This window comes from Drosophila busckii, chromosome X (assembly GCF_011750605.1).
Source record: "Drosophila busckii strain San Diego stock center, stock number 13000-0081.31 chromosome X, ASM1175060v1, whole genome shotgun sequence".
In the NCBI taxonomy this organism is placed as follows: Eukaryota; Metazoa; Arthropoda; class Insecta; order Diptera; family Drosophilidae; genus Drosophila; species Drosophila busckii.
In genome coordinates this window covers 22,153,307-22,177,116 of record NC_046608.1, presented here as the reverse complement: position 1 = coordinate 22,177,116, position 23,810 = coordinate 22,153,307, and the positions used below count along the sequence as shown (strand labels likewise).

The window sequence follows — 23,810 nt, the reverse complement described above, 5'->3', positions numbered from 1 at the left end:
GCTCTCTCTCTCTCTCTCTCTCTCTCTTCGCTTCGCTGTTAGGCAGACAATAGCTAATGCTTCAGCTTCAGCAAATACAAATACAAATACAAACAACACGCATACGCCTCCAACTCTTGCCTGAATTATGAACGTATGTAAATGTATGTATGTGTGTGTGTGTGCATCTGTGTGTGTGTATTGTTTACTTTGCATAAAAGCTTAGGCATTGAAAACTAAAATACTGCACAACTCACACAACAACAACTGAGACTTTGTATATTGCATGCTTACTAGGCGTCGTTTCATTTATATTTTATGCACACACACACACACACACACACACACATGATCACACACACACACTGTAGCACATTTAAGTGCGTCGTTTTGTAGTTTCCGTTGCGCTCCTTTGCTGCTTCGTATGCGCTTAAGCTTAATAGTTAAATAAACAGAAATTTCCTTCTTTGTGCCAAACTGTTGCCATTTGGCTTATGCCAAAGCATGCGGCGTGGGCGTGGCAGGCCACACACACAGACAGACAGACACACAGACAGACAAGTTAAGCGCTGCACTTTAATAAATCGTACGAAATATTCTTCCATATGTGAGTTAATTAGCTGCATTAATTTTACAATTTAAACAAATTTATTAATTGACAAACTAAACGTAATTAAATATTATTGAACTACAGTTTAAATTATTAAAGAAAAAACTGCGCCAATTAATATTTAATTAAAACTAAACGTAATAAAATGTTATTAAACTACAGTTTAAATTATTAAAGAAAGCTGTGCCAATTAATATTTAATTACAAGCCTGCTTATTTAAACTACATGCACCATCAGCACTTTTAATTTATTAAACAACAAAAAAAAAAATGTTAAATAAATTGCAAGCACTAAACAGCCAAATAATTTAATTTTTTAAGTGCAAATTTTTTAATTATGCATGACAAACTATTTTTTTTATAATATTTTTAAATTTTTTTATTTTAAAATTACAAAAGTTTATTTTTCTTTTCAATTCTTTAGATTTTTCCAGAACAATTTCAACTACTTAAAATTACTAAACAAGCCAAATAATTTAATTTTTTAAGTGCAAATTTTTTAATTATGCATGCCAAACTATTTTTTTTATAATATTTTAAATGAAATATAGTTTAATTTATTTATTTTAAAATTACGAAAGTTTATTTTTCTTTTTAATTCATTTGCTTTTTATTTAGTTCAAACGTTTGCAGTACAATTTCAAGTACTAAAATTACTAAAAAGCCAAATAATTTAAAACTATTTTTTTTATTAAATTCTTTTAAGAGTTGCTTTAATAATAAAAATTAAAAAACTTGCATCGATTTTAAATTGCTTTTTTAATTATAGTTTAAAAAATTGAAGAACAATTTTAAGTACTAAACAGCCAAATAATTTAATTTAGCATGCAAAACTAATTATTTTACTAATATTTTTATTGAAACATAGCTAAAGTTTTATTATTTTTATTTTTATTATTTATTTCAATTTCATTTATATTTTTTTTCAATTTATTTATAATATAAGCCATTTATAGTGAAAGAATAAAATGATGCGCTCTAAAGTATGCAATAGTTGTGCGAGCTACGCTTGTTGCTGTCAAATTGGCAAGCAAAAGTCGCTAGATGGCGCCCAAAATCAACTTTAAGCAGCAATGCGAATTAAACAGGTAGCAAAATGTGTGTGTGTGTGTGTGTGTAAAACCAAAATACACTTTCAATTTTCAATGCGCGACACTCGCGCTCTCTCGCTCTCGCATAAATCTGCGGCTGCTGCAATCAGCGCTTAATGCAGATCGTTAGGCAAACAGCGCTGAATTTTTTTTACTGCCAAACATGCACACACACACACTCTCACTCTCTCGCTCTCTCTTGTGTGTGTGTGTAAATTTTATTCGCCATGTTAACATGCCTGCTGCATATGTTTACCTAAAGAAAATTTTAGCACAAAATACACACGAAATGAAAATAAAAAAAAAAAGAAGCAGGAAAAAGACGTAGCGGTAAAATTTGTGCTAATGGCATTTGCGACACACACACGGCGGCAACAACAACAACAACAACAGGCAAGTGTGACAGATATTTTAGCATATTATGTGTGTGTGTTTGTGTCGCTCTGTCTGTGTGTGTGTGTAGCAGCTTCCTGTCGCGCTGATTTTGTTAGCGCTGACAGCTGTCGCTGGCATCCGTTGGCTCAAATAGAAAAACTAAAAAAATGCAAGTTGCAGTAATTTAAGACGTTGCCGCTCAAAGTTTCATTTAAGCCAAGTGCAAGTCCTTGCCACAAGCAATTCATTTACTCTCAGCTCAAATCCCGCATAATCGCAGCAATTCATAGTTGAGCAAACTTGCCCAAAGCCGCTGGCAAGCCCAAAATTAGAAAATGCAAAATTGCTGGAGACCCAAACCAGCCCCAGCCCCAAATAAAACAAGCTTATTATTTATTTAATATTTTATTATATGCACTTAATAATAAATCGTAATGCGTATTTGCGTTGTAATTTTTTTGTTTGTTGTTTGAACTTTGGTTCGGCTTAACGTTTTAAAAAAAATTTGTTATAGTTGAAAAATTGATTAGTTTATAACTTTGTACATGCAATTAGTATTAAAAAATAATAAAAAATACATTTAAATATGCAATACATTAATATATATATTTTTTTGTATAATTTGTGTGTGCAGCAACAATTTACATTTAAATTTAAAATTAGCATATATAAAGCAAATATATATAAAGCACACTTGACTGACATATAAAAAACAAAAAAAAAAAAAAATTACAAAAGTTACAAGCCAAAGTGAACTATATTACAAAATTTTAAATACATTTATTTTAGTTAGTTATGTGTGTGTGTGTGTGTAGCTAAAAATTAAGCATAAACTTTAAGTAATCACAATTAAATATTGCAGCAGCAGCAACAGCTACAAAAAAAAAATTATATATATAAAACTAACTTTAAAAAAAAAAAAATGTACACATAAAATTAAATTAACAACATAAAAGCAGCAGCTAAATACAATACATAAAAGTAGAAAAGTGCACACGACAAGAAATTGAAACTTCAACAAACAAATTGAAATATTGTTGCCGCTGCTTGCAACAGCAATTCGAAGTTGCTCCAAGTGTAGCAAAGCTTAAGCGTCAAGCAATGCACAGAGCACAAAGAAAATTAAATTTAAGTAAGTTTAGCGTGTTGTAGGCCATGTTGCTGCTGCTGCTGTTGCTGTGTTGCTGCCACGAAACGTGCTAAAGAATCTTAAGAGCAGCGAACGATCTTCGCCATTTTGATCGGTTTGACGATCCAAGCGCCAGCCCAAATTGGGCAGCCACCAAAAGGGCGTGTAGCTGGCATCAGTGGCAAGTTGATTGCTGCTGCTGCTGCTGCTGCTAGATGTTGCTGCTGTTGTTGCTGCTGTTGTTGTTGTTGTTTCTAAGCTATCTATGCTAATTATTTTACTATTTCTATTGCTACGTTGTGTATTAATACTGGCAACAGTTGTTGCTGCTGTTGCTGTTGCGCGCTCAGCAACATTTGTTGTTGTTGCTGTTGTTGCTGCGCTGCTGTCTGCTGCTGTTGTTGGCATTAGCTTAGACCAAAATGTGCTGCTGTCTGTTGCTGTTGCTGCTGTTGCTGTTGTGGTCTCAGCTATTGTGCTGCTGCTGCTGCTGTCTGTTGCTGCTGTTGTCTCAGCAACATTTGTTGCTGTTGCTATTGAGCTGCTGCTGCTCTCTGTTGTTCCTACTGAGCTGCTGCTGCTGTCTGTTGTTGTTGTCTCAGCTATTGAGCTGCTGCTGCTGCTGCTGTCTGTTGTTGTTGTTGGCAGCGCTGTGCTGCTGCTGCTGCTGCTCGCTTGTTGCTGCTGCTGCTTTACCAACTCATTTATAATGCGCAGCTCCTGCTCAAAATTCATTTCACTTGCTGCTGCTGCGGACTCGCCATGAGCAACAATTGTATTTGTCATTAAATTGTCGCTCAGCATATTCAAGTTGCTGCTGCTGCTGCTGCCAAGTGGCTGATAATAAAACCGGTCATCAGCAGCAGCAGCAGCAGCATTGCCAGCTTGATCTATAGCAGCAGCAACTGTTGCTGCTGTTGTTGTATCAGTTGCTGTTGTTGTTGTTAACTCAACCGGTTGCACTTTCGATTTTTGTGCGCCAAGTCGATTTTCATGTTCTGTGGTTGCTGCTGCTGCTGTTGTTGTCGTCAGCATTGCTGTTGTAGGCGTAGTGCTGGTTGCTGCTGCTGCTGCAGCTGCAACAATTGGTGCTATATCCGTTGCTGTTGCTTCATCAGCAGCCAAGTCTGAGCTCAGCTGATGACTGAAAACTGCTGGCGGCAACTGTTGCAGGCTGTGGCTGCTGGCGGGCAAAAAGGCGTCGACCTTGAGCAGCTGCGCCAGCTCCGCTTCATACTCAGTTGTTGTTGTTGTTGTTGTTGTGATGGGCGCAACACCCGCCGGCAGCACAATGGCATCGATGGGGCCAAAGGCAATGTTGCTGCTGCTGCTGCTGCTGGCAGCAGCTTGCAAATCGCCAGCAATGCGATTTGTAGGCGCAGGCGTGGGCGTGGTTGTTGCTATAGCTGCTGCTGTTGTTGTTGTTGTTGTTGTAGCAATTGTTGTTGTTGCTGTTGCTGTTGCATTTGGTGGCGCCGCGCTCAGCTCTGTTTCGGCTTCGGCTTCGGCATCCGCTCCCGTTGGATATTTCTTTTCGAATATATTAAATTTAAGCGGCGCATCCTCGCTGGGCAGCGCCTGATCCTCTGCCTCGCTGGTGGTTGGCGGCGGCGGCGGCACCAGCAGCGGCACATCGAACAGCAGCTCATCGCTGTCGCTATCGATGTCGCTATAGTCATAATCCGTTGGTCCTGTCGCCGCCGCTACGCCCGTGCCGCCCGTGCCCAGCAGCCCAATCAGCTCCTGTTTTATCAAATCCGTTGGATCGATGTTGATCTGCGGTATGCAGCGCTCGTTGTAGAGCTTGTGGCCCGGCGGGCAGTGGCGAAAGGGGAGGGTGAATATCGATTTGGCCGTCACCTTCTTTTGCTTCTCCAGCGACTTTTGCTCGTGCGGCAGACTCAGCCACTCCTCCCAGGCCATGCGCTGGGCATTGCCCTCAATGGGTCGCGAGGTTATCGGCAGCGCCGGCCGCAGCTCCACTGCCTCGAACAGCAGCAACAGCAGCAGCAGCCAGCGGCAGCAACATGTCGTGGCGCCTCTCGATGATGATGCCATAGCGGCAATCCTTCAGCTCCAGATTGCCCACCCGCAAATTCCACACACAGCAGCTCAAATTGATTTTCCTTTCTACGCTGCTGCTGCAATATCAGAGCTGCAAAGAGAGAGAGAGAGAGAGAGAGAAAGAGATAGCATTATATATATGTTAATATCTTAAGCTTTGCTGCCGCTTGATTAACTGTTAAACCAACCCCCCAACCAACCAACCAACCAACCTACCACATGTGGCATGCACCTTTGTGGCCACACACAGCGTTCAATGTACCATGGGCTTGAGTGACTAAATTTGTGCTCAAATAATTCAATACGCAAATAAAAGCAAAAGCATAAAATACTTTAAAAAAAATGTCAAGCAAAATATTTATTATACTTAAAAATTAATAGCATAGTTCAAATTTAAATATTAATAGAAAAATTTATTAAAAATGTTGCAATAAATTGCACTTCAAATTAAATTTACTAATAAATTGCAATTAAAATTAAATGAACTAATAAATTGCAATTAAATTAAAAATTTATCAATAAATTGCAATTAAATTTAAATTTACTAATAAACTGCAATTAAATTTAAAATTTATCAATAAATTGCAATTAAAATTTAATTTACTAATAAACTGCAAATAAAAATTTATCAATAAATTGCAATTAAATTTAAAATTTATCAATAAATTGCAATTAAAATTTATCAATCAATTGCAATTAAATTTTAAATTTATCAATAAATTGCAATTAAAATTAAATTTCAAAAAAATTTAAAATTAAATTAACTAATAAACTGCAATTAAATTTAAACTTACTGTAGTATAAAAATATAATTTTCATAAGTAAGTTAAGAGAAATTAGCAAAAACTTTTAAATAATGTGAAAAGAAAAACCAAAAATTGCAATAAAAATATTTTTATATTGCAGCAAAGTTTTTAAATAATCTCGTACACAAAATAAAATAGAAAATAATTGCAATAAAAATATTTTTTAAATTTAAAATTCATTTAATTTCATTTTAAAGAAAACTCAAAGGCAAATAAGTAAAATTTTCAATTAATGTCGTAAGCAAAATAATTGCAAAAAATATATTCAGATTGCTTTTAATTTCATTAAAGAAAATTAGCAAAATTTTTAAATAATCGCCACAAAATATTTGAAGATTGCAGCAATTAAATTTAATACAAATTTTTAGTTATTTAAACTAATTAATAATAAATTAGCTAAGCTAAACTAATAAGAATTTATAATTGTAATTTAAGCGCTGCTGTTCCACTGTGCCTGGCTTTGCACAGTGGCTCGAGCGTCAATCAACGCGCACACTAAGACGCTGAACTTGGGGCAGCGTTTTAATGTATTAATGGGTAGAGACGGACGGACGGACGGACAGACAGACATATCAGTCATCGGTGTTGTCATAATCAACAGCAACAGCAGCAATAATAATAACAATAGCAGCAGCAGCAGCAGCAACAACTGCATCAACTTGTTGCTGCTGTGGTAGCAACAACAACAACAACAGCAATCATTGTTGATGTTGCACTTTACTTAAGCGCACACACACACACACGTACATGGGAATATGAGGCACGCACAAAATGTTTATTTATAACGAAGACAATGCGTTAGAGCGAGACAGCGAGAGAGCGAGAGCGAGATAGCAAGATGTGCGTGTTTATATAGATGTAGGTTATCTGGCGGGTTCTTAGAATTTATGAGTTCAAGTGTGTGGCACATTGCAACCGCCACTCGCGACTCGCGACTCGTTGCTGCCGCTAACTGTTGCACTCAAGTTTATGGCTGCCGTTGTTGCTGCTGCTGCTGCTGCTGTTGTCATTATTATTTGTTAATAGCTTTTTAGTGGGCACAGGGTCTCAACGCACACACACACACACACACACACACACATAGACACTCATAAACTTGCCCGCCTCGACGTTCACTTGTCTTTATTTTATTTTATTTTTCTTTTTATTTGGCAGTGCGTGTCGCATGCGCGTGTGAATGTCAAGTACCTTACACACACACACACAGACGCACACACACACACACATGCCTGATAAGGTTAATGACATAACGGCACTTTGGCTGATAAAGTTGTGGCAATGACTTTGACAAGCGTCGAACTGCATTTTGAACTCTTTCATAATCTGCAATTAACCCAAATAAATTTAGAGAACTATTGCCCCCAATTCAATTTATCCATAGCTCTCAACACACACACACACGCACACACACACACAATGTCAAGGCTATAAAGTAAATTTGAATCTTAATCTCAACTATGCCAAGAGCATGAGAAGTCAAACAAACCAAAGTCATAATTAATTTTAAACTTATCAATTCTAATTAAAATTAGTAAGCTAAAGTATTAAGTATACTAAGCAATTAAGCAAGTTATAAACAAAAGAGAAGCAATGGCAGTGTACGAAAAAAAAGTAAAGAGCATAATTAAATTTAAATTAAAATTTATACATCTATGAAGCTATGAATTTAAGCAAAAATACTAGTGAAAGAGAGCAAAAGAGAGAGAGGGAATATTATATATAAATAATGAGCTAAATTAGTTCTAAAGTACGAGCTAAATAAAGTTCTAAATTTAAATTAAAATGAAAAGAAATTTTTAAGCGCTGAATTTGAATAATAAGCTATGAACGAGAGCAAGAAAGAGGGAGAGAGAGTGAGAAAAATTATTAAAAATTAATGAGCTAAAATAATTTTTTTGGAATTTAAATAAAAGTAAGTAAATTTTGAAAGAGAGCAAGAGAGAAAGAGGCAGTGATCGAGAGACAGAAAGAGAGAGAGAGAAAGACAGAGTGAGAGCAAATATTAAATATGAATAATGAGCTAAATTAGTTATAAAACGTGAGCTAAATAAAGTTATAAGCAAAGTGCTAAATTTAAATTAAAATGAAAAGAATTTTGTAAGCTTTGAATTTAAAAAAAAGTACAAAAATTACTAATAGGCTATGAAAGAGAGAGGCACAAAAAGAGAGAGAGAGAGAGACACACACAGAGAGAGAGAGAGAGACACACACAGAGAGAGAGAGAGAGAGACACACACACAGAGAGAGAGAGAGACACACAGAGAGAGAGAGAGAGAGAGAGAGAGAGACACACACACAGAGAGAGAGAGAGAGAGAGAGAGAGATTGAGAGTGTGAGAGAAAATATTAAATATGAAAAATTGGCTTATTATTATTCTAAAGTGTAAGCAAAGAATTAAAATAAAAGTAAACAAAAATATTAGAAAATATTTAAATTATTAAATTAAAATTTGCGCTGCATTAAAATGAAAATAAGTGAGCAAACAACCAAGAAATTGCTACAAATTGATTGAGCGAAAGAACAAGAGAGATCGAAAATATATTGCATATGATTTAAATTCAGCAAGAAAAGGCAACAGTGAAGAAAAAAATGAGTTTTTAATTATTGAAGAAAAGTGATTGGAAAATACAGTCAAACATGACTAATTAAAAAATGTTGCACTGGCTTTGAATTTTCCTTCTTTTTTTATTTTTATTGAAGCACATTCAATGCATTTCACAATATTTTGTTGTTGATGAGCAGCAGCAGCAGCATGCAGAGTCATGCAGCTTATCTCTAGCTGTGTGTGGCAAGTTGCTACATGCCACATTGCTGTGTGTGGCATTTGCACAATCGATACAAGTTTGAAAACTATTTAATCTATATTTATGAAGCTATTGCAAGTAGCTCGATACATTTGCTTGCTGTCTTTTTTTTTAAAGAGAAAGAGAGAGAGAGATAGTGCATAGAGTGATGGACATGTGTGTGTGTGTGTGAGTTTCTATTTCTGTTTGCCTGTCACGCGGCATTGGCATCAAATGTTAAATCAACAGCTAAAAGGACTGCAGCAAAAAAATATACTGAGTGCCTGTGTGTGTGTGTGTGTGTGTGTGTTATATATATATTATATATATATATATAACAGTTCAACTAAAGCAAAACTAAACAAAAACTGAACTGAAGCTGAGTTTGAGCTAAGCCGAGTTGAGTTGAGTTGAGGGTTGAGCTGTCAGCAACACACACACACACACACACACACACACACACACACACACACACACACACACACACACACACACACACACACATGCACACCTTGGCGCCATCGAAATTGAAATCAACTTCACACGTCGCAAATTTTTAATTAAAAATCAGCAACTGCTGTCAGCGTTTTTATTTTTTCGAAGGATACTTCGCTCGCTCTTCATCTTTTTTGTTGTGCTTGTTTTTTGGACAACATCTGATGCTAGAAATCAAAATCTTTTGACTCACACACACACACACACATTGACATGTTGCTAATACATCAGGACAACAACAACAACAGTTAGCAGGACACGTAGCAATGCGCTCTGTTTCGTGCTCGCACGTATTCAATTCAATTCAATGATTCAATCCACAATTCCGTTGTAAGTCGCTCTCTCTCTCTCTCTCTCTCTCTCTTTTTTATCTGTGCGTCAAACGCTTAACGCAAAATGCCACCAAATGCTGTGGGCACCTCCACAGACATTTGATAGCCCCACCAAAAACTCATCTGTCCATGTCCAGCTTCCTGCTTCGTGTCCATGGCCATGGCCATGTCCCTGCTTATCAACATCAGCTACACATACGTCCTGTTTGGCTGTTTGCACGTGTTTGTTTGCTCATAATCCCTGTCAGCGAGCAAGGACATGCGAACAACATTTTTGAAACATATTTTTTGTATTTTTATCGCTCGCCCAGCAAAGCTGCAGCTTGTTCAAAATTATTAACTTATTAAAGCAATAAACTCATAATTTTGTTTAATTCAAATTCACACTAATAACTAATACAAATTTGAAATCATTTTAAGCATGCAAATTACTTTCTGATTTTTGAAAATTTTTAATCAATTAAATTCTAAATAAAACTTGCTCTACGCTTGTTCAATAAAAATGAATAGAAATTGACTTTCAATAATTTATGCTGCGTAGAAAATTACAATTACTTTTTAATTTTTATATTTAATTTAACTTTAATTTTTATGCTATAAATTTTTAAAACTTTAATAGTTTTTGATTTATATTTTTTTAGTTCAAAAATTTACTTATATAATATGAAATTTTATGCTACAAATTTTGATTAAAAAAAATGTACACTCAAAGTTTTTGATATATTTTTTTAGTTATAAAATTTAAAAGTTGTTTAAAAAATATATAATATTAATTTTTATTTTAATTTTCTTAGTAGGAATTTCAATCAAAAATTGTAATTTTTACTAAAAAAAAATTGAAACCTAGTAGTTTTTGATTTATATTTTTTTACTTTAAAAATTCATTTAAAAAATTGCTACAAATTTTTTTATTAAACAAATATACACTAAAAGTTTATGATATATATTTTTTAGTTGCAAAATTTAAAATAAAAATTAATATTAATATATAGTAACAAAAGTATCAAAAAAAAATGTAAAATTAATTTTTATTTGAATTTTCTTAGTAAGAATTTCAAGCAAAAAATAACTAAAGTAATTTTTATTCTATTAAATGAACAAGTTGCTGACTAACTAAATATTTTAAAATTTGTATGAAATTTATTATTAATTGCTTTGTCTGCTGCATACTGTGGCGCAGTGTAGTTCGCGATCTCTCTCTCTCTCGCTCTCTAGAATATGCTGGAATGTAAAAATGCTAATGGCTTGGGGGTGGGGTGGGGGACTTAGAAAAATTGCAGCTCAATTGCATCAAATACAAGATGAGCTCATCGATATTTAAAGCGTTTACAGTTACAGTTGCAATGCTTATCTGAAATAACGATCCGTCTATTATATATTACTATATCCAAAGGCACAATCAGTCATTAGCTCATTGCCAGCAATAAAAAAAAAAAAACAAAACAAACGACAGCGTCTGAATGTTCAAATGCGTTCAATTAGCTGTAAATACAAAATGTATCTAATGTTGCTATTCGACTGCAGATACATTCGAATTGCTTATTATGCATGCAACAACAACAACAACAACAACAGCAACAACAACAACAACAAAGTCGTGCATTTATATTAGACCGACTCGAGTATGTCAATGTCTGGTCAAGAATTATACAAAACGCGAGTTGGTAGCCAAAGGCCCAAAGCTGCTTTCAATGCTGTTTGCCAACTGTTGCTAGTTGGCCAGGCCTACGCACTAGAGATGGCCACGGGCCGAGCTTCGTGTCACGCAAGTGTCACGAAAATAAGTAAAAAAAAAAAGTTAGCAGTGAATTACGTTTAAATAAAAATAATTATAAGCAGCGTAATAAGCAATAAAATATAGAGAATAGAGCATAGAAAAATAATAAATATTTTAACGATTGATAGAATTCAAAAAAGAAAAATTAAAATTATTTACAACATCTGCGTTGAACTTTTTTACAATTTTTTTATTAAATTAAAATGTTTATTTCGTGCTGCCATCGCTACTACGAGCTGTTGTTTTGCCTTAAGGGCCAACTTAAGTTAAGTAACTGGTATTGACTTGTATTTATTTTAAAGTTTAAATAAAATTATAGTTTAAGGTATTCGGCACACAAATTTAAAACAAAATTAAGCATCAGATATATTTAATTCAATTGACACAATACCCTAGATGCATTATTATCAAACTCTTCTATTGATCCACAGTAAAGTTATTGCTCATATAAGAAATTTTCATTTAGAGATAACAAAAACAATATTCAATACAAATTCTCAGGCTGGCACGTAGGCTTCAATGAAACAATACGCACACACACACATACATAAACAGGCAATTACCTGCATAGTAGTTGTGCAAACAAGTTTAATCAAATATAGTTAATTGATAATTATGCAAATCAATTGGCGAGTAATTACAGCCAAGACATTGCCAATTGTTTTTACACTTCATTTGCATAATATTTAATAGCAATTCACACCAATATTATAAAATAAACAAATATAAATTAAATTGCAAAAAAATTAAAATAATTTTTAATAATTTACAGCAAGTAAAATAAATATTTTTAAATTGCACTAATGATACATAAATTTTAATAAAAACAAAGTGTATTTGCATAAGATAATAGACTGCAAATTTAAAATTTGCGTCCTGCCCCAAAAAAATACAAATAATTTTAATAATTTACAGCAAGTAAATAAATATTTTTTAAATTGCACAAGATAATAAATTTTAATATATAAAAAAGTTATTTGCATTAAATAAAACTGAAAAAATTTTTTTAATAATTTACTGTAAATAAATATAAAATATTTTTTAAAGCATTAAATTGCACAAGATAATAAACTTATTATATAAAAAAAAGTTGCATTAAATAAAGTTTTTAAAACATAAAGTGCAAGCAAACAAAGAGTTGGTGGAAAGATTTGGTCAAAATACTTTTGCCCACAACTTTAGTACTGGTGGCAATAACAAAGCGAGTCCTGGGCCACTTCATTGGCAGTTGAGAGCAATTTAACACCGCATTGTGGTTTATTTATGACCAATGCGGGCGGCTGTCATTTAATTTATCAGAGTTGCTTAACAAGTTTTTTTTTTTTGTTTTTTGTTGCACAAAGGGCGCACTATAAATACCGTTAAGGCGAATGCCTGTGGTCGTGTGCTAGGGTTAAACTTGCCTTGAGGCTATTTTTAACTCTCTTGTGCGCTTAGCTTTAAGCCAAGCAATTAAATCGGGCAGACGAGCCAACTAAACTTTGAGCCAATAAAGCAAAAGCTGTTAGCTCGCTCTCGCATGAGATCAGCAAACAAAAGTTAACAACAATTGTGAAATTCGTTGAGCGCATAAATCAATGCATTTTCGCTCAGTGTAGCGCGCAAATGAGACGCAACTATCTCTGGCTTATCAAATAAATTTACACGAAATTGCAAACAAATGGCAATGTTTGTGCTACGTGCCACATGCGGCATGCAACATGCCCCCAGCGCTATAAGTTTGCTTAAGCATGAAAATTTATAGAGCCCGTTGTTGTGTTGAATTTTCCGAAAAGCAGCCAATGCGTGTGAAAATGGCTAAAAAGGCGTGAGAAACGCAATTAGTTTTCAATTACGAGTGGCACGCAGCAAGTGGCAAGTGGCACGTCTGATGAGTTGTGAGTGGCAAGTGGCAAGCAGCAGTTGCCCCCATCAACGAGCAGCAACAATTGCAAAACAAATGTTGAGATGAAAACGAAAACAACAAAAAGTTGAAAAAGCAAAAATTATAAACGAGTTGCCTTTGGAATCGATTCGTTCTTTTCTTCTTCTTTTTTTTATAGTAGGCCAACAAATTTTGGTGCGTTAAACGTGCAGACAGTCGACTGTGTGTGTGTGTGTGTGTGTGTGTGTGTGTTAGCCCAGTCCGCAGTGCGAGCCTATTTAGCGACACGATCCGCACGCAGACGCGTGCCGAATACATAAAAACACAAATAAAATCACAATCACTAAAATATAAAAAAACCACAAATCAAGTTTTTTGTTTAATAACAAAAAGTGCAAGCAGCGCAGTTGAAATAAATAAATGCTGCATTCATTTTTGCTTTAAACAATATAATTATATTTTAATTTAATTTACAAGACAACAACAATTTGGCAGTTTTTGAAATAATTTTGCTGCAGCTTTTAAATTGAAATAAAGCAAATAAAAATTATAACTTCATTTATATTTTTATTCTAAATTCTTTCTAACTAACTATCTATTATATATAATTATTATATATATCTCAATTTTTGTTTGCAATAAATTTTGCTTGCGCTATATTTGCTCTAAAAATTTAATACAATTTAATTTTAATTTTAATTTGACAGTTTTTAGTATAAAAATTACAAATAAAAATAAACTTGCTTTAGCAAATATTAATGTAACTCATTTTTCTATACTAAATTCTTTCTAACTGTCGCTATTTAATATATAATTATTAATTATTATTATTTATTTTTTGTATGCAATAAATTTTTGTTGGTGCTAATAAAACAATTAATAATATATTAAATTTAATTTACACATGCTTAGTACATTATAAATAATAAAAATACAAACATAATTTAAAGCAACTAGCTTTTAAATTGAAATAAAGCAAATAAAAATTATAACTTTAGCAGCAAACACATTAACATTAAATTATAAAAGTATATATATATTTAAAATATATAATATCAGTATATCTATTATTATTTTATATATATAATATTAATTAAAAAAATATATATTTAAAATTTTATATTTTCAGTTTTTAACATAACAAGCGTAAGCAACAGGTGAGCTAAATTTTATTTATTTTATTTTTTTTATCTAGAAAAACAAAATTATTAAATTTGAAGACAAAAGGCTTAAATTATTTGCATAATTTTTTTAAATATAATTTTAAGCATGTGGTTTATTATTATCTTGTTTTTTACATACAATAAATTGTATTAAGCAATTTTGCTGAGAGCTTAAGCTGACTTAAGTTTGATCTACAGCGCTAAAGATAAAAAAAATGGAACGAGTGCTTTACGAACAATACAAATCTATAATTATTCTAATAAAGAGATCAATACGTAATTGCTTAAGGCTAAGACCACACAGACAACAACAACAACAACAAAAACAAAAACCGCTTAAATGCATTCCAAGAGACTTAAAATTGATTTGCATAAGCAGCAGCCAGAGTCGAAAACAGAAATCAATTTGGTACAAAATTTATGACGGCTACTGTATTTGTGTGGTGTGTGTGGTGGGGTGGGGGGGAACAAGGGCATAAAATAAAGTTTTGATTTGTTAAATTTTGGTATTTGTTGCGCTCTCGCTCTCAGTTTCTGGAAAATGTTGCACAATCTGCGCTGCTCAAATTTTTTTCTCATCGACTGCAATTTGCAGTTTTGTAGCTTTGAGCCTAAATTTGTTTATTTTTGGCACTCACTTGTATTGGTTTTGATAATTAAGCCGGTCCCAGCGTAGGTCGCAGTTTGTATCCAATTAGTGCAAAAAAAAAAAGATACAAATGTATCTATGGCCCAAAAGCCGCAAACACTTTACACACACAAATGCACAAAACAAAAACTTGGTACATAACGTTTCAAAAAATATATATATATATTTAACTTGCGTATTTTTTCGTAACTGCGCTGCGGTTTTTTGTTTTTTGTAGTTGGTTTGTGTTTTTTTGGTTTTTTTTTTATTTTCGGCGCGAGTCGAGCGAGTTGTTTTTAGTTGAAGATCTGAATGCAGACTGAGTAGAAAATATACACGAAAAATTTCATATCAACTAATAGAGAAGACGTCGACAGCGACGCTGACGGCGACGGCGACGGCGACGACTAGAGAAACAAGCAGCAAAGCAGCAGCAGAAGAAGAAGAAGCAGCAGAACTGCTACAACGAACAAGAAACCAAAACATTGTCGAGAGCGCTAAACAAGAAAAAAAATACAGCAGCAGCTAACGAAGAAGAAGAAGAAGCAGCAGCAGCAGCAAAATAGAACTGCAGAGAGCGAGAGCGGGAGAGTGCGAGAGCGAGAGCGCGCGCGCGGCTGTAAGAGAAAGGTAAACGGAGAACTGAGTGGGGGACCAACAACGATCGAGAAGAAAATCAAAACAAAAGAAAACAAAACAACAAACTTGTCGAAGAGATAAACTTACGCAATGGCCAAGAAATGAGAAGAGTCAGTAACAAGAGCAACAATTTATGCTGCAGGCCCAGGCGCAACACACACACACACTGAGAGAAATAAGCGACACAGAACGACAACGTCAATTGCTCAGCTCAAATTGCAATTGAATTCAAAACTTTGTTAAATTATTTAATTGATTTGCGCGCAATTTTTAACAGTGTATGCAATTTAAAGTTATTCACTAAAATTTATGCGCATTTGTAAGAAATTCTCAGCGTATTTGTTTAGCTAAATAATTAAATTAAATATACAAGTAGCAAATTTTGAGCAGTGTATGCTTGTCATTTTTATTAAATACATTTATGCGAATTTGTAAAAAATTCTAAGCGTATTTGTTTAGCTAAATAATTAAATTAAATAGCTGCAACTTATATCAGTAGCAAATTTTGAGCAGTGTATTAATTTAAATAAATTTATGCGAATTTACAAGAAATTCTGCGCAAGTATTTATGACATATTTCAAAAAATTATATTATATATTATATTTGCACTAAAGTGCAAACTTATATATGTAACACATTTTGAACAGTGTATGCATAATATTTATTTAACAAATTTAGGCGAATTTGCAATGAATTTGAATTTGTTTTGCTAAATTAAGCAAATTTTATAAAACTTTGAGCAGTGTATGCTTGTCATATGTAATAAATAAATTTATGCGAAATTTTGTGCAGTGTATGCATAATTATTTATTTTAAAAATTTAGGCGAATTTGCAACGAATTTGAATTTTTGTTTTGCTAAATTAAGCAAATTAAATTGCGCAAACTTATAAGAAATTTGAGCAGTGTATGCTTGTCATATGCGCATAAATAAATTTATGGCATATTGCATATTAATTAATATTTGTTTAGCTCAATTAAATTTGCGCAAATTTTGTGCAGTGTATGCAAAGTTTAATTATATTTTTCAATTATTCAAATTAGCATATTTTATTTTTTTATATATATGCATGGCATTTGTATATAATGCAAGCAATTTCGCGCAGTGTATGCATATTATTATTAAATAATTAAATGAATTTGCAGCTTAAGAAAAATTATAAAAATGTATGTGCAGCCAATTGCGCGCAGTGTAAATGCAACAAGTTGTGTGTGTGTGTGTGTGTGTGGCAACAACAACAACTTGGTTGCATTAATTTGGCGGCAAATCTTTGCCACTTGCCACTTGTTGTTGCGGCAAGTGAAAGACAAACAGACGAAAGACGAAGAGAACCAAAAACTAAACAAAGACAGACGCAGCGTTTTTTTTGAATTTAGGCAAAACACAAAAAAAAAATAAATAAACAATGCGTGTGTGTGTGTGTGTGTGTGTGTGTGTGGAACGTGGCCAGGTAGTCGCGCTAGTTGTCACTTACCTGCGCAAGCGGCAAGAGCCTTGAGCTACAATTGTTACAGTTATGCGTGAGATAAACAGAGCGCGCGATAAAGAGAGCGAGAGAGAGAGAGAGCGCCAAGCAGCAACAGTTGCTGTTATCGCTCAGATAAAAAAGCTAAAGCTATATACACCTTGATTCTGACTTTGCATTGAGTAGCAGCAAAAACAAGCGCAAGGCAGCAGCAGCAGCAGCAGCAACTTGCAACTGATAACAGCCGCATCCTTCACCCCTCCCTATGCTATGCCAAATCTTATCAGACGCACTGTTTTAGCTCAGGGTCGTCGTCGTCGCCCACGCTCATCTTTTTGCGCAATGCCTCTGAGCCTAGGTCAATGTTAATAGCAATTAACACCTGCCGCAGTCTGTCTCGCTCTCTCGCCTCTCGCCTCTCGCTTGCACTTTAGAAAGTGACGCAAAAAATTGTCTGTAGCATTTAATCGCTTAAGCTTTCGTTTACTTTTTTTTTGCGCGCTGTTTGCAATTCAATTAACGCCGTCAATGTCAGCGACGCGCCAACGTTTCAGTCTTCGAGACTTCGAATGCAAGATCAGCAAATAGAGCCCCGCATAGAGCTTGAGCTCGAGTGGACAGCCCAGACAGCTTAGCAATCGACGAAACCCAAGCCCAGCGCCAAAAGTGCGCACCCTGCAGTACGCAAACAGTTGCCCTGCAGTAGCTAGTGCCATAGCTAGCAGCTTTATGTCATGCAGTTACTTTCGCTAAGCTTTGAGCTCAAGTTTTGACTAATCTTTATAATTTTTGTAACAAAAATTATGTCCAGTGATTTTAGCTCTCATTTAATAAAAAAAAAAACCATAACTTTCAATTTATATAAAACAAATTCATAGCAAATGTTTACTTACTAAGTAGCAAATTTTTATATAATTTTTTACAAATAGCAGTTTTTTAATTAAAATTCAAAATAAATTAAATTCTTGCTTTTTAATTAAATATTGAAATTAATAAATTTTTAAATCAAAAAACTTTTTTGGTAGTTTTTATAAATTAAATTTTTGTTTTTTAGTCAAATATTGAAATTAATAAATTTATAAATCAACAAATTTGTATATAATTTTTTACAAAAAAATATTATTAAAATTCAAATTAAATTAAATTTTTATTTTTTTATTAAATATTAAAATCATAAGAATTTTATTTAATATTTTAATGCAAATTTATTAATTTATAGTCAAAGCTTTCAACAAATTTGTTGCGTAAGTTTTATAATTTTTATATGTAACAAAAATTATGTTACGTATTTTTTGCATTAAATTTATTAAAGCGCTTATTTTTTTTATATTAGTTTTTTATACAATATTTAAATGTAACTTTTTCTATCAAAAACAAATTCATAACAAATGTTTACTGACAAAAAAGTTCAAAACAAATTAAATTTTGGCTTTTTATTTAAAAATTAAAATAAATAAATTTTTATATAATATTTAAATGCCAATTTATGGTATAAAATAGCAACACTTTCACTTTTTATAATAAAAAATTAAAAAGAAAAATTTACATTTTTATTGTAAAGCAATTTTGACAAAACAAGAAGTTTTCCATATCCAAAAGCAACAAATTTTAAGCATATTAAAATAATAATTATTAATTTAACATTTAAGACAGCTAAGTGCAAAAAGTTGAGTTGATTTTTGTTGTGTTAATGTTAAAGTTGCGGCAACTACTTCAAAGTTTTGACTACTGCAGGGTAGCAAAAAAAAAAAAAATGTTGTTGTTGTTGTTTGGCAACACGTTATGTGTGTGTGTGGGTGTAATTGAGCTACTGTAGCTGCTGCCAGTGCATGTTGCCAGCAGCAGTTGCAAGAGCAACAAACGGGAATTGGGTGTCTGTGGTTTATCAAAAGGTCTTAGACAAGTTGCAGCTGTAGCTGTTTGGCTATTGATGTGTTGCTATTGTCTGGCCAAATTCTAAACAGACAGACAGACAGACAGACAGCCAGCCAAATAAATAAACAAACAAATCATCAGCAGCAGCAAGTGCAAACACATGAAGCGATATAACTGTGACTACCTCACCCAACAAAATGTGCAGCGCCTAATTGCATTTAAAAAAAAAAAACAACAGTCTCGACTTTGTGTTTTTTTTTTTGTTGAATTTCGAGACACGATAAGCATCGATAAGGTCGACTGGAGACAACGACGAACAGACAAATAATTTTTCAAGATAAAAACGTGCATGACTTGAACTTGCTTTGCTCGCTGATAACTTTGGCGTCAACAAATTAATGTTTAAACAAAAAAAAAAAGTATAAAAGTGCTGACAATAAATCTGCCAAAACTAGAGAGAGAGAGAGAGAGAGAGAGCGCGGCGTATATAATTTTAATGTAGTCAAATTGCTAACAAAAATTCAATTTGAAATTAATTTTTTTTTTTAGCGCTGCCTTGTTTTTAAATTTAGCTTAATTTTTATGTTAATTTTGCAATTGCATTTTACGTTTTATTTTTGCATTAAAAAGTGCGCTAAGAGTTTAACGCGTAGTTCGTGACTAGCCAACAATAAAAATATAAAAAAAAAAAACCCAAAAACAAAGAGAAAACAATTGTTTACTTTTATTTGTTGTTGAAAAAATTCACGCACTTTGCGCAGAATTCAAGGCCAAAGTTTTAGTTGTGACATATTTACTTAGCCCCCCCCTCCCCACTTCCCCCACGCCAAGTTTTACGCCTGTGGGCCAAACCAAACTGCATGTGATAATAGAAAAATTGCCAAATTAACAGTTTGTTTATTTTTTTTTTTTGATTTCTTGTGTGAACGTGTTGTGAATTTTTTAATTTCGATATTCATATTGATATTGAGTTTCGTATTAATCAAAAGTAAAATAAAAATACAGCAACAACGTTTGAAGCGAATCTCGAGTGAGATTTCTATTTGCATAGCTTGTGAAAGTTTCGCTGCTGCTCATCAAGAAATTGATATTGATAGGCTGATTGACTTTCATAAATATTTAACACAAGAGGCGCGAAACTCTAACATATATGCATATCATATACTATAGCGAGGTGTGTTTCAAATCGCAGAACATTGTCCAATCTAAAGTAGCTCAAACAATTAGCATAATTTAAGAACATTTATGTCAAAATATTAAGCAACAATAAAAAAAGAAATCAGCAGAACGAACGCGCTTAACACCGAAAATTCTGTTAGTATTTGAAACTAAATAATAATTATTTACTAATTTTATTCTAAAGGCGAACTCAATTAAATTACAATAATTCAGTTTAGTTAAAATGTATAAAGAAAATTAAATTACAATTATTTTAACGATTGGAAATAAATCAAAAATAATTTTAAAATAATAAGCATAATTTAAGTAATTAATATATAATTAATAATAGTTTAAACTATTACTAGAAATAGCTAAAAAAAATTCAATCGTAAAGCTGAAGATTTTTTAAACTAATAATCAAAAATTATCGCAATTAACAAAAAGTAAATGCAAACAATTTTAAAATAAATTAATTAACTGCATAGAAAGTTAATATTTTAATAATAATCAAAGCAAATTATTGAAATATTTGCAGCAACAATTTTATAAAATTAATTAAATGCATTCAAAGTTAATTTTTTAATAATAATCAAAGCAAATTATTGAACTAGTTGCAGCAACAATTTTATAAAATTAATTAAATGCATTAAAAGTAAATTTCTGAATGAAATGCATTAATGCGAATTATTTGTCATAAATAAATGAACAAAACTAATTGAGCTAATTAATTAATAAGTTCAACCTAAGAATGCAATCGATATACAATCGATATACAAGCAGCGCAGCTATCGATTTAATTGAGTTGTTAGGCCACTTGGAATTGCGCTCAGCTCAAGTCTTTCAAACATTTTGTTTAAACTATTTAAATAACTCATAAGAACGCAAAATGCTCTTCATGTGGTTTCGTCTTTTTCGAGGTTTCGAGTGCAAATATTGTTGCTGTTGTGTTTTTTAGTGCAAATTGAAACAAAAATATGGCAAATGCGGTTGCATTTTAAAGCTTTTTACGTTTTAGTGCCTCAATTGTGAATTTGCGGCTTATGCAACACACAACAGACATTTGTGCAAATGAATTGTGCGACAAAATCAATTTGCATATTGCGCGACGCATTTGCGGACACAAGTAGGCGGCAGCAGAGTGCCACGCCCACAACACAGCCCAGAGCACAGCACATGGTATAACGATTTACAAAATATTTTTGTGTTCACACTCAATTAATGCCAATTGACTGCAAAATTGCAAATACCTTTGACACGTTTTCATTTGCAATGAGCAGCAAATGGAATTGGCAAAGGGCAGGGGGCGGGGCAATTGCAATGGGAGCAATATATGTCTCTCTGTCTGTCTGACAGGATGACAGAGCTCACTATTTAGGCAGCGGTTGGGCAATGTAAAGTAAATCAATAAATAAATTGCCGCAATGCAAAATTCATGAGACAGTTCAAAATACAAATACTAAACAACAACAGCAACAACAACAAACGTATGTATGGGTATCAATAACCACACCCACCGCCTCTCGCCCCTCGCTCTCTGCACTGTGGACAACCGCAGCAAATTATTGACATTTTGTACGCAATTGAACTTGTTTATATATCTATATATATTTATTTAAATATATGCGCCGCAGCACAAATTTCAATTGAATTAAATGCCAACGCACTTAATTGATAAATAATTGTTATTGTTATAGTATTAACTGGCTTGAACTATCACACGAACCTATGAACTCTTCACATATGTGTGCGGCTCAATTTTCTTTAAATCAAAAGTGGGATTGGGGCTGACATTTAATAGCTTCATATATATTTTATAATATAGAAACGGATGTCAACTCAGCTCTCAGTTACTGCTACATATATTTTAATATAGTAGTAGTACTCATAGGCGTAGCCAGTCTACAGTGGCTGGGGGTGCCAAAAGCTTTCACTTACTGCTTCATTTATTTTTATAATATTTTATATTATTTTATAAATTTAAAAAAAAAAAGGTTTAAAGCACATGGGATTTTTTTTAAATATATATTGCAAACTCATGGGCGTAGCCCCTACAGGGGCTCTCAGTTACTGCTTCATATATTTTTATTATATAGAATTATGCATACTAAAAAATCTAAAAAAAAAATTAATATACATTGTAAATTCGAAAAACTCTTTTTACGTAAGTTAGGCACATGGGCGTAGTCAGCATATAATTTAGAGGGGGGCCCAACAGTTTATAGCTATTTAATATATGTTTATAGCAAATAAATTAACAAGCTAAGCTAAAATAAATTGAGATCATGGGCGTAGCGAGCATTACGTTTAGAGGGGGCTTAACTATTGACCGACTAGAACAGATAAGTGCTCCAACTGCATCTATATAACTTTAGATGCGCAAAGCTCTTATGATGCATATGCATGGGCGTAGCCCGCATAAAATTTAGAGGGGATTCAACAGTTCATAGTAACTGCCTAATATATTTACAGAGAGCATAAATTATAGATACAAGCATTAAAAGTCTTGGCAGCCATGGGCGTAGTCAGCAGGTAATTTAGAAGGAGTAGCAGCTTTGCAAAAAAAACTTTGAACTCATAGGCGCAGCTAACATATAATTAAGGCTTACTTTTTAATATATTTATTTGATTATAAAGATCGTGTCTATAAACTAGAATTATGATAAAATTTTCAAATTATTCTCCCAGTTTTCATTAGCTAAGGGGTTGAGGGGGTTGCCTTATTGCTTTTCGCATAGAATGAGAATTATAAATTTTTAGATCTTCAGCACTTGGTCAGAGACTTATCTGTTGGACTCGGGCAACACTTCCGCGTATTTTCGAGCAACAGAGAGAGAAATAGAGAGAGAGAGAGCAACAGAGAGAGAAATAGAGAGAGAGAGAGCAACAGAGAGAGAGAGAGCAACAGAGAGAGAGAGAGAGAGAGAGATAGCAACAGAGAGAGAGATAGCAACAGAGAGAGAGAGAGAGAGCGCAACAAAGAGAGAGAGAGAGAGCGAGAGAGAGACAGACATATAAAGAGGTGAGCATTAGGCATGCAGCCCTGGTATATACCATTAAATGCAAATATAGCGAACAGACCTTGATCAGCTTGTTACGATTTTCGAGCTCGAGTTCGAATTCGAGTCCGAATTCGATTCCGTTCCGTTTCGTTTCGTTTCATTGGGTTAACCCCGTTAGCGTGAATTTTCGTCAGCTCAGCGAACTTTAAAATCAAATCAAGTAAACGCTGCACTTAAAATTCATTGTGTGCTTTCATTATAATGCATAAATAATTTTGTTGCTGTTATTTATTTTAATTAAAATTATGTCAACGCAATTGAAATGTTATTGAACCAATTTAATAGCGGGCGAGTTCATTAATTTGGATTTTGTAACTTTTATTCAATGCACAGCCAGCAGCAGCAGCAGCAACAACAACAACAGCAACTGTTGCTGACAACAACAGCAACAATTATCATATGCGCAAACTTATCAAAAGGGTTGTGATGGGGGGTGGGGGGCCACAGGTGAGCCAGCATAATTTATGGCAATTGTGATAAAGAAAACTCAACGCGGCTAGAAAATGCATTTCCC

At 33.5% G+C, this 23,810-nt stretch overlaps 1 protein-coding gene across 1 annotated transcript in view; it reads right to left on the bottom strand.

Moving 5' to 3' along the window:
* Positions 1 to 2,201: 2,201 nt before the first annotated feature.
* LOC108605415 (protein folded gastrulation) overlaps positions 2,202 to 23,810 on the bottom strand; it is a 34,699-nt gene continuing 13,090 nt past the window's right edge. The window contains exons 3-4 of the mRNA XM_033294529.1: positions 3,807 to 5,339; positions 2,202 to 2,214 (exon numbers count right to left, since the gene is read on the bottom strand). Of these exons, the coding sequence (XP_033150420.1) occupies positions 2,202 to 2,214; positions 3,807 to 5,242 (1,449 nt within the window). The 5' untranslated portion in view covers positions 5,243 to 5,339. The remainder of the gene's footprint in view (positions 2,215 to 3,806; positions 5,340 to 23,810) is intronic.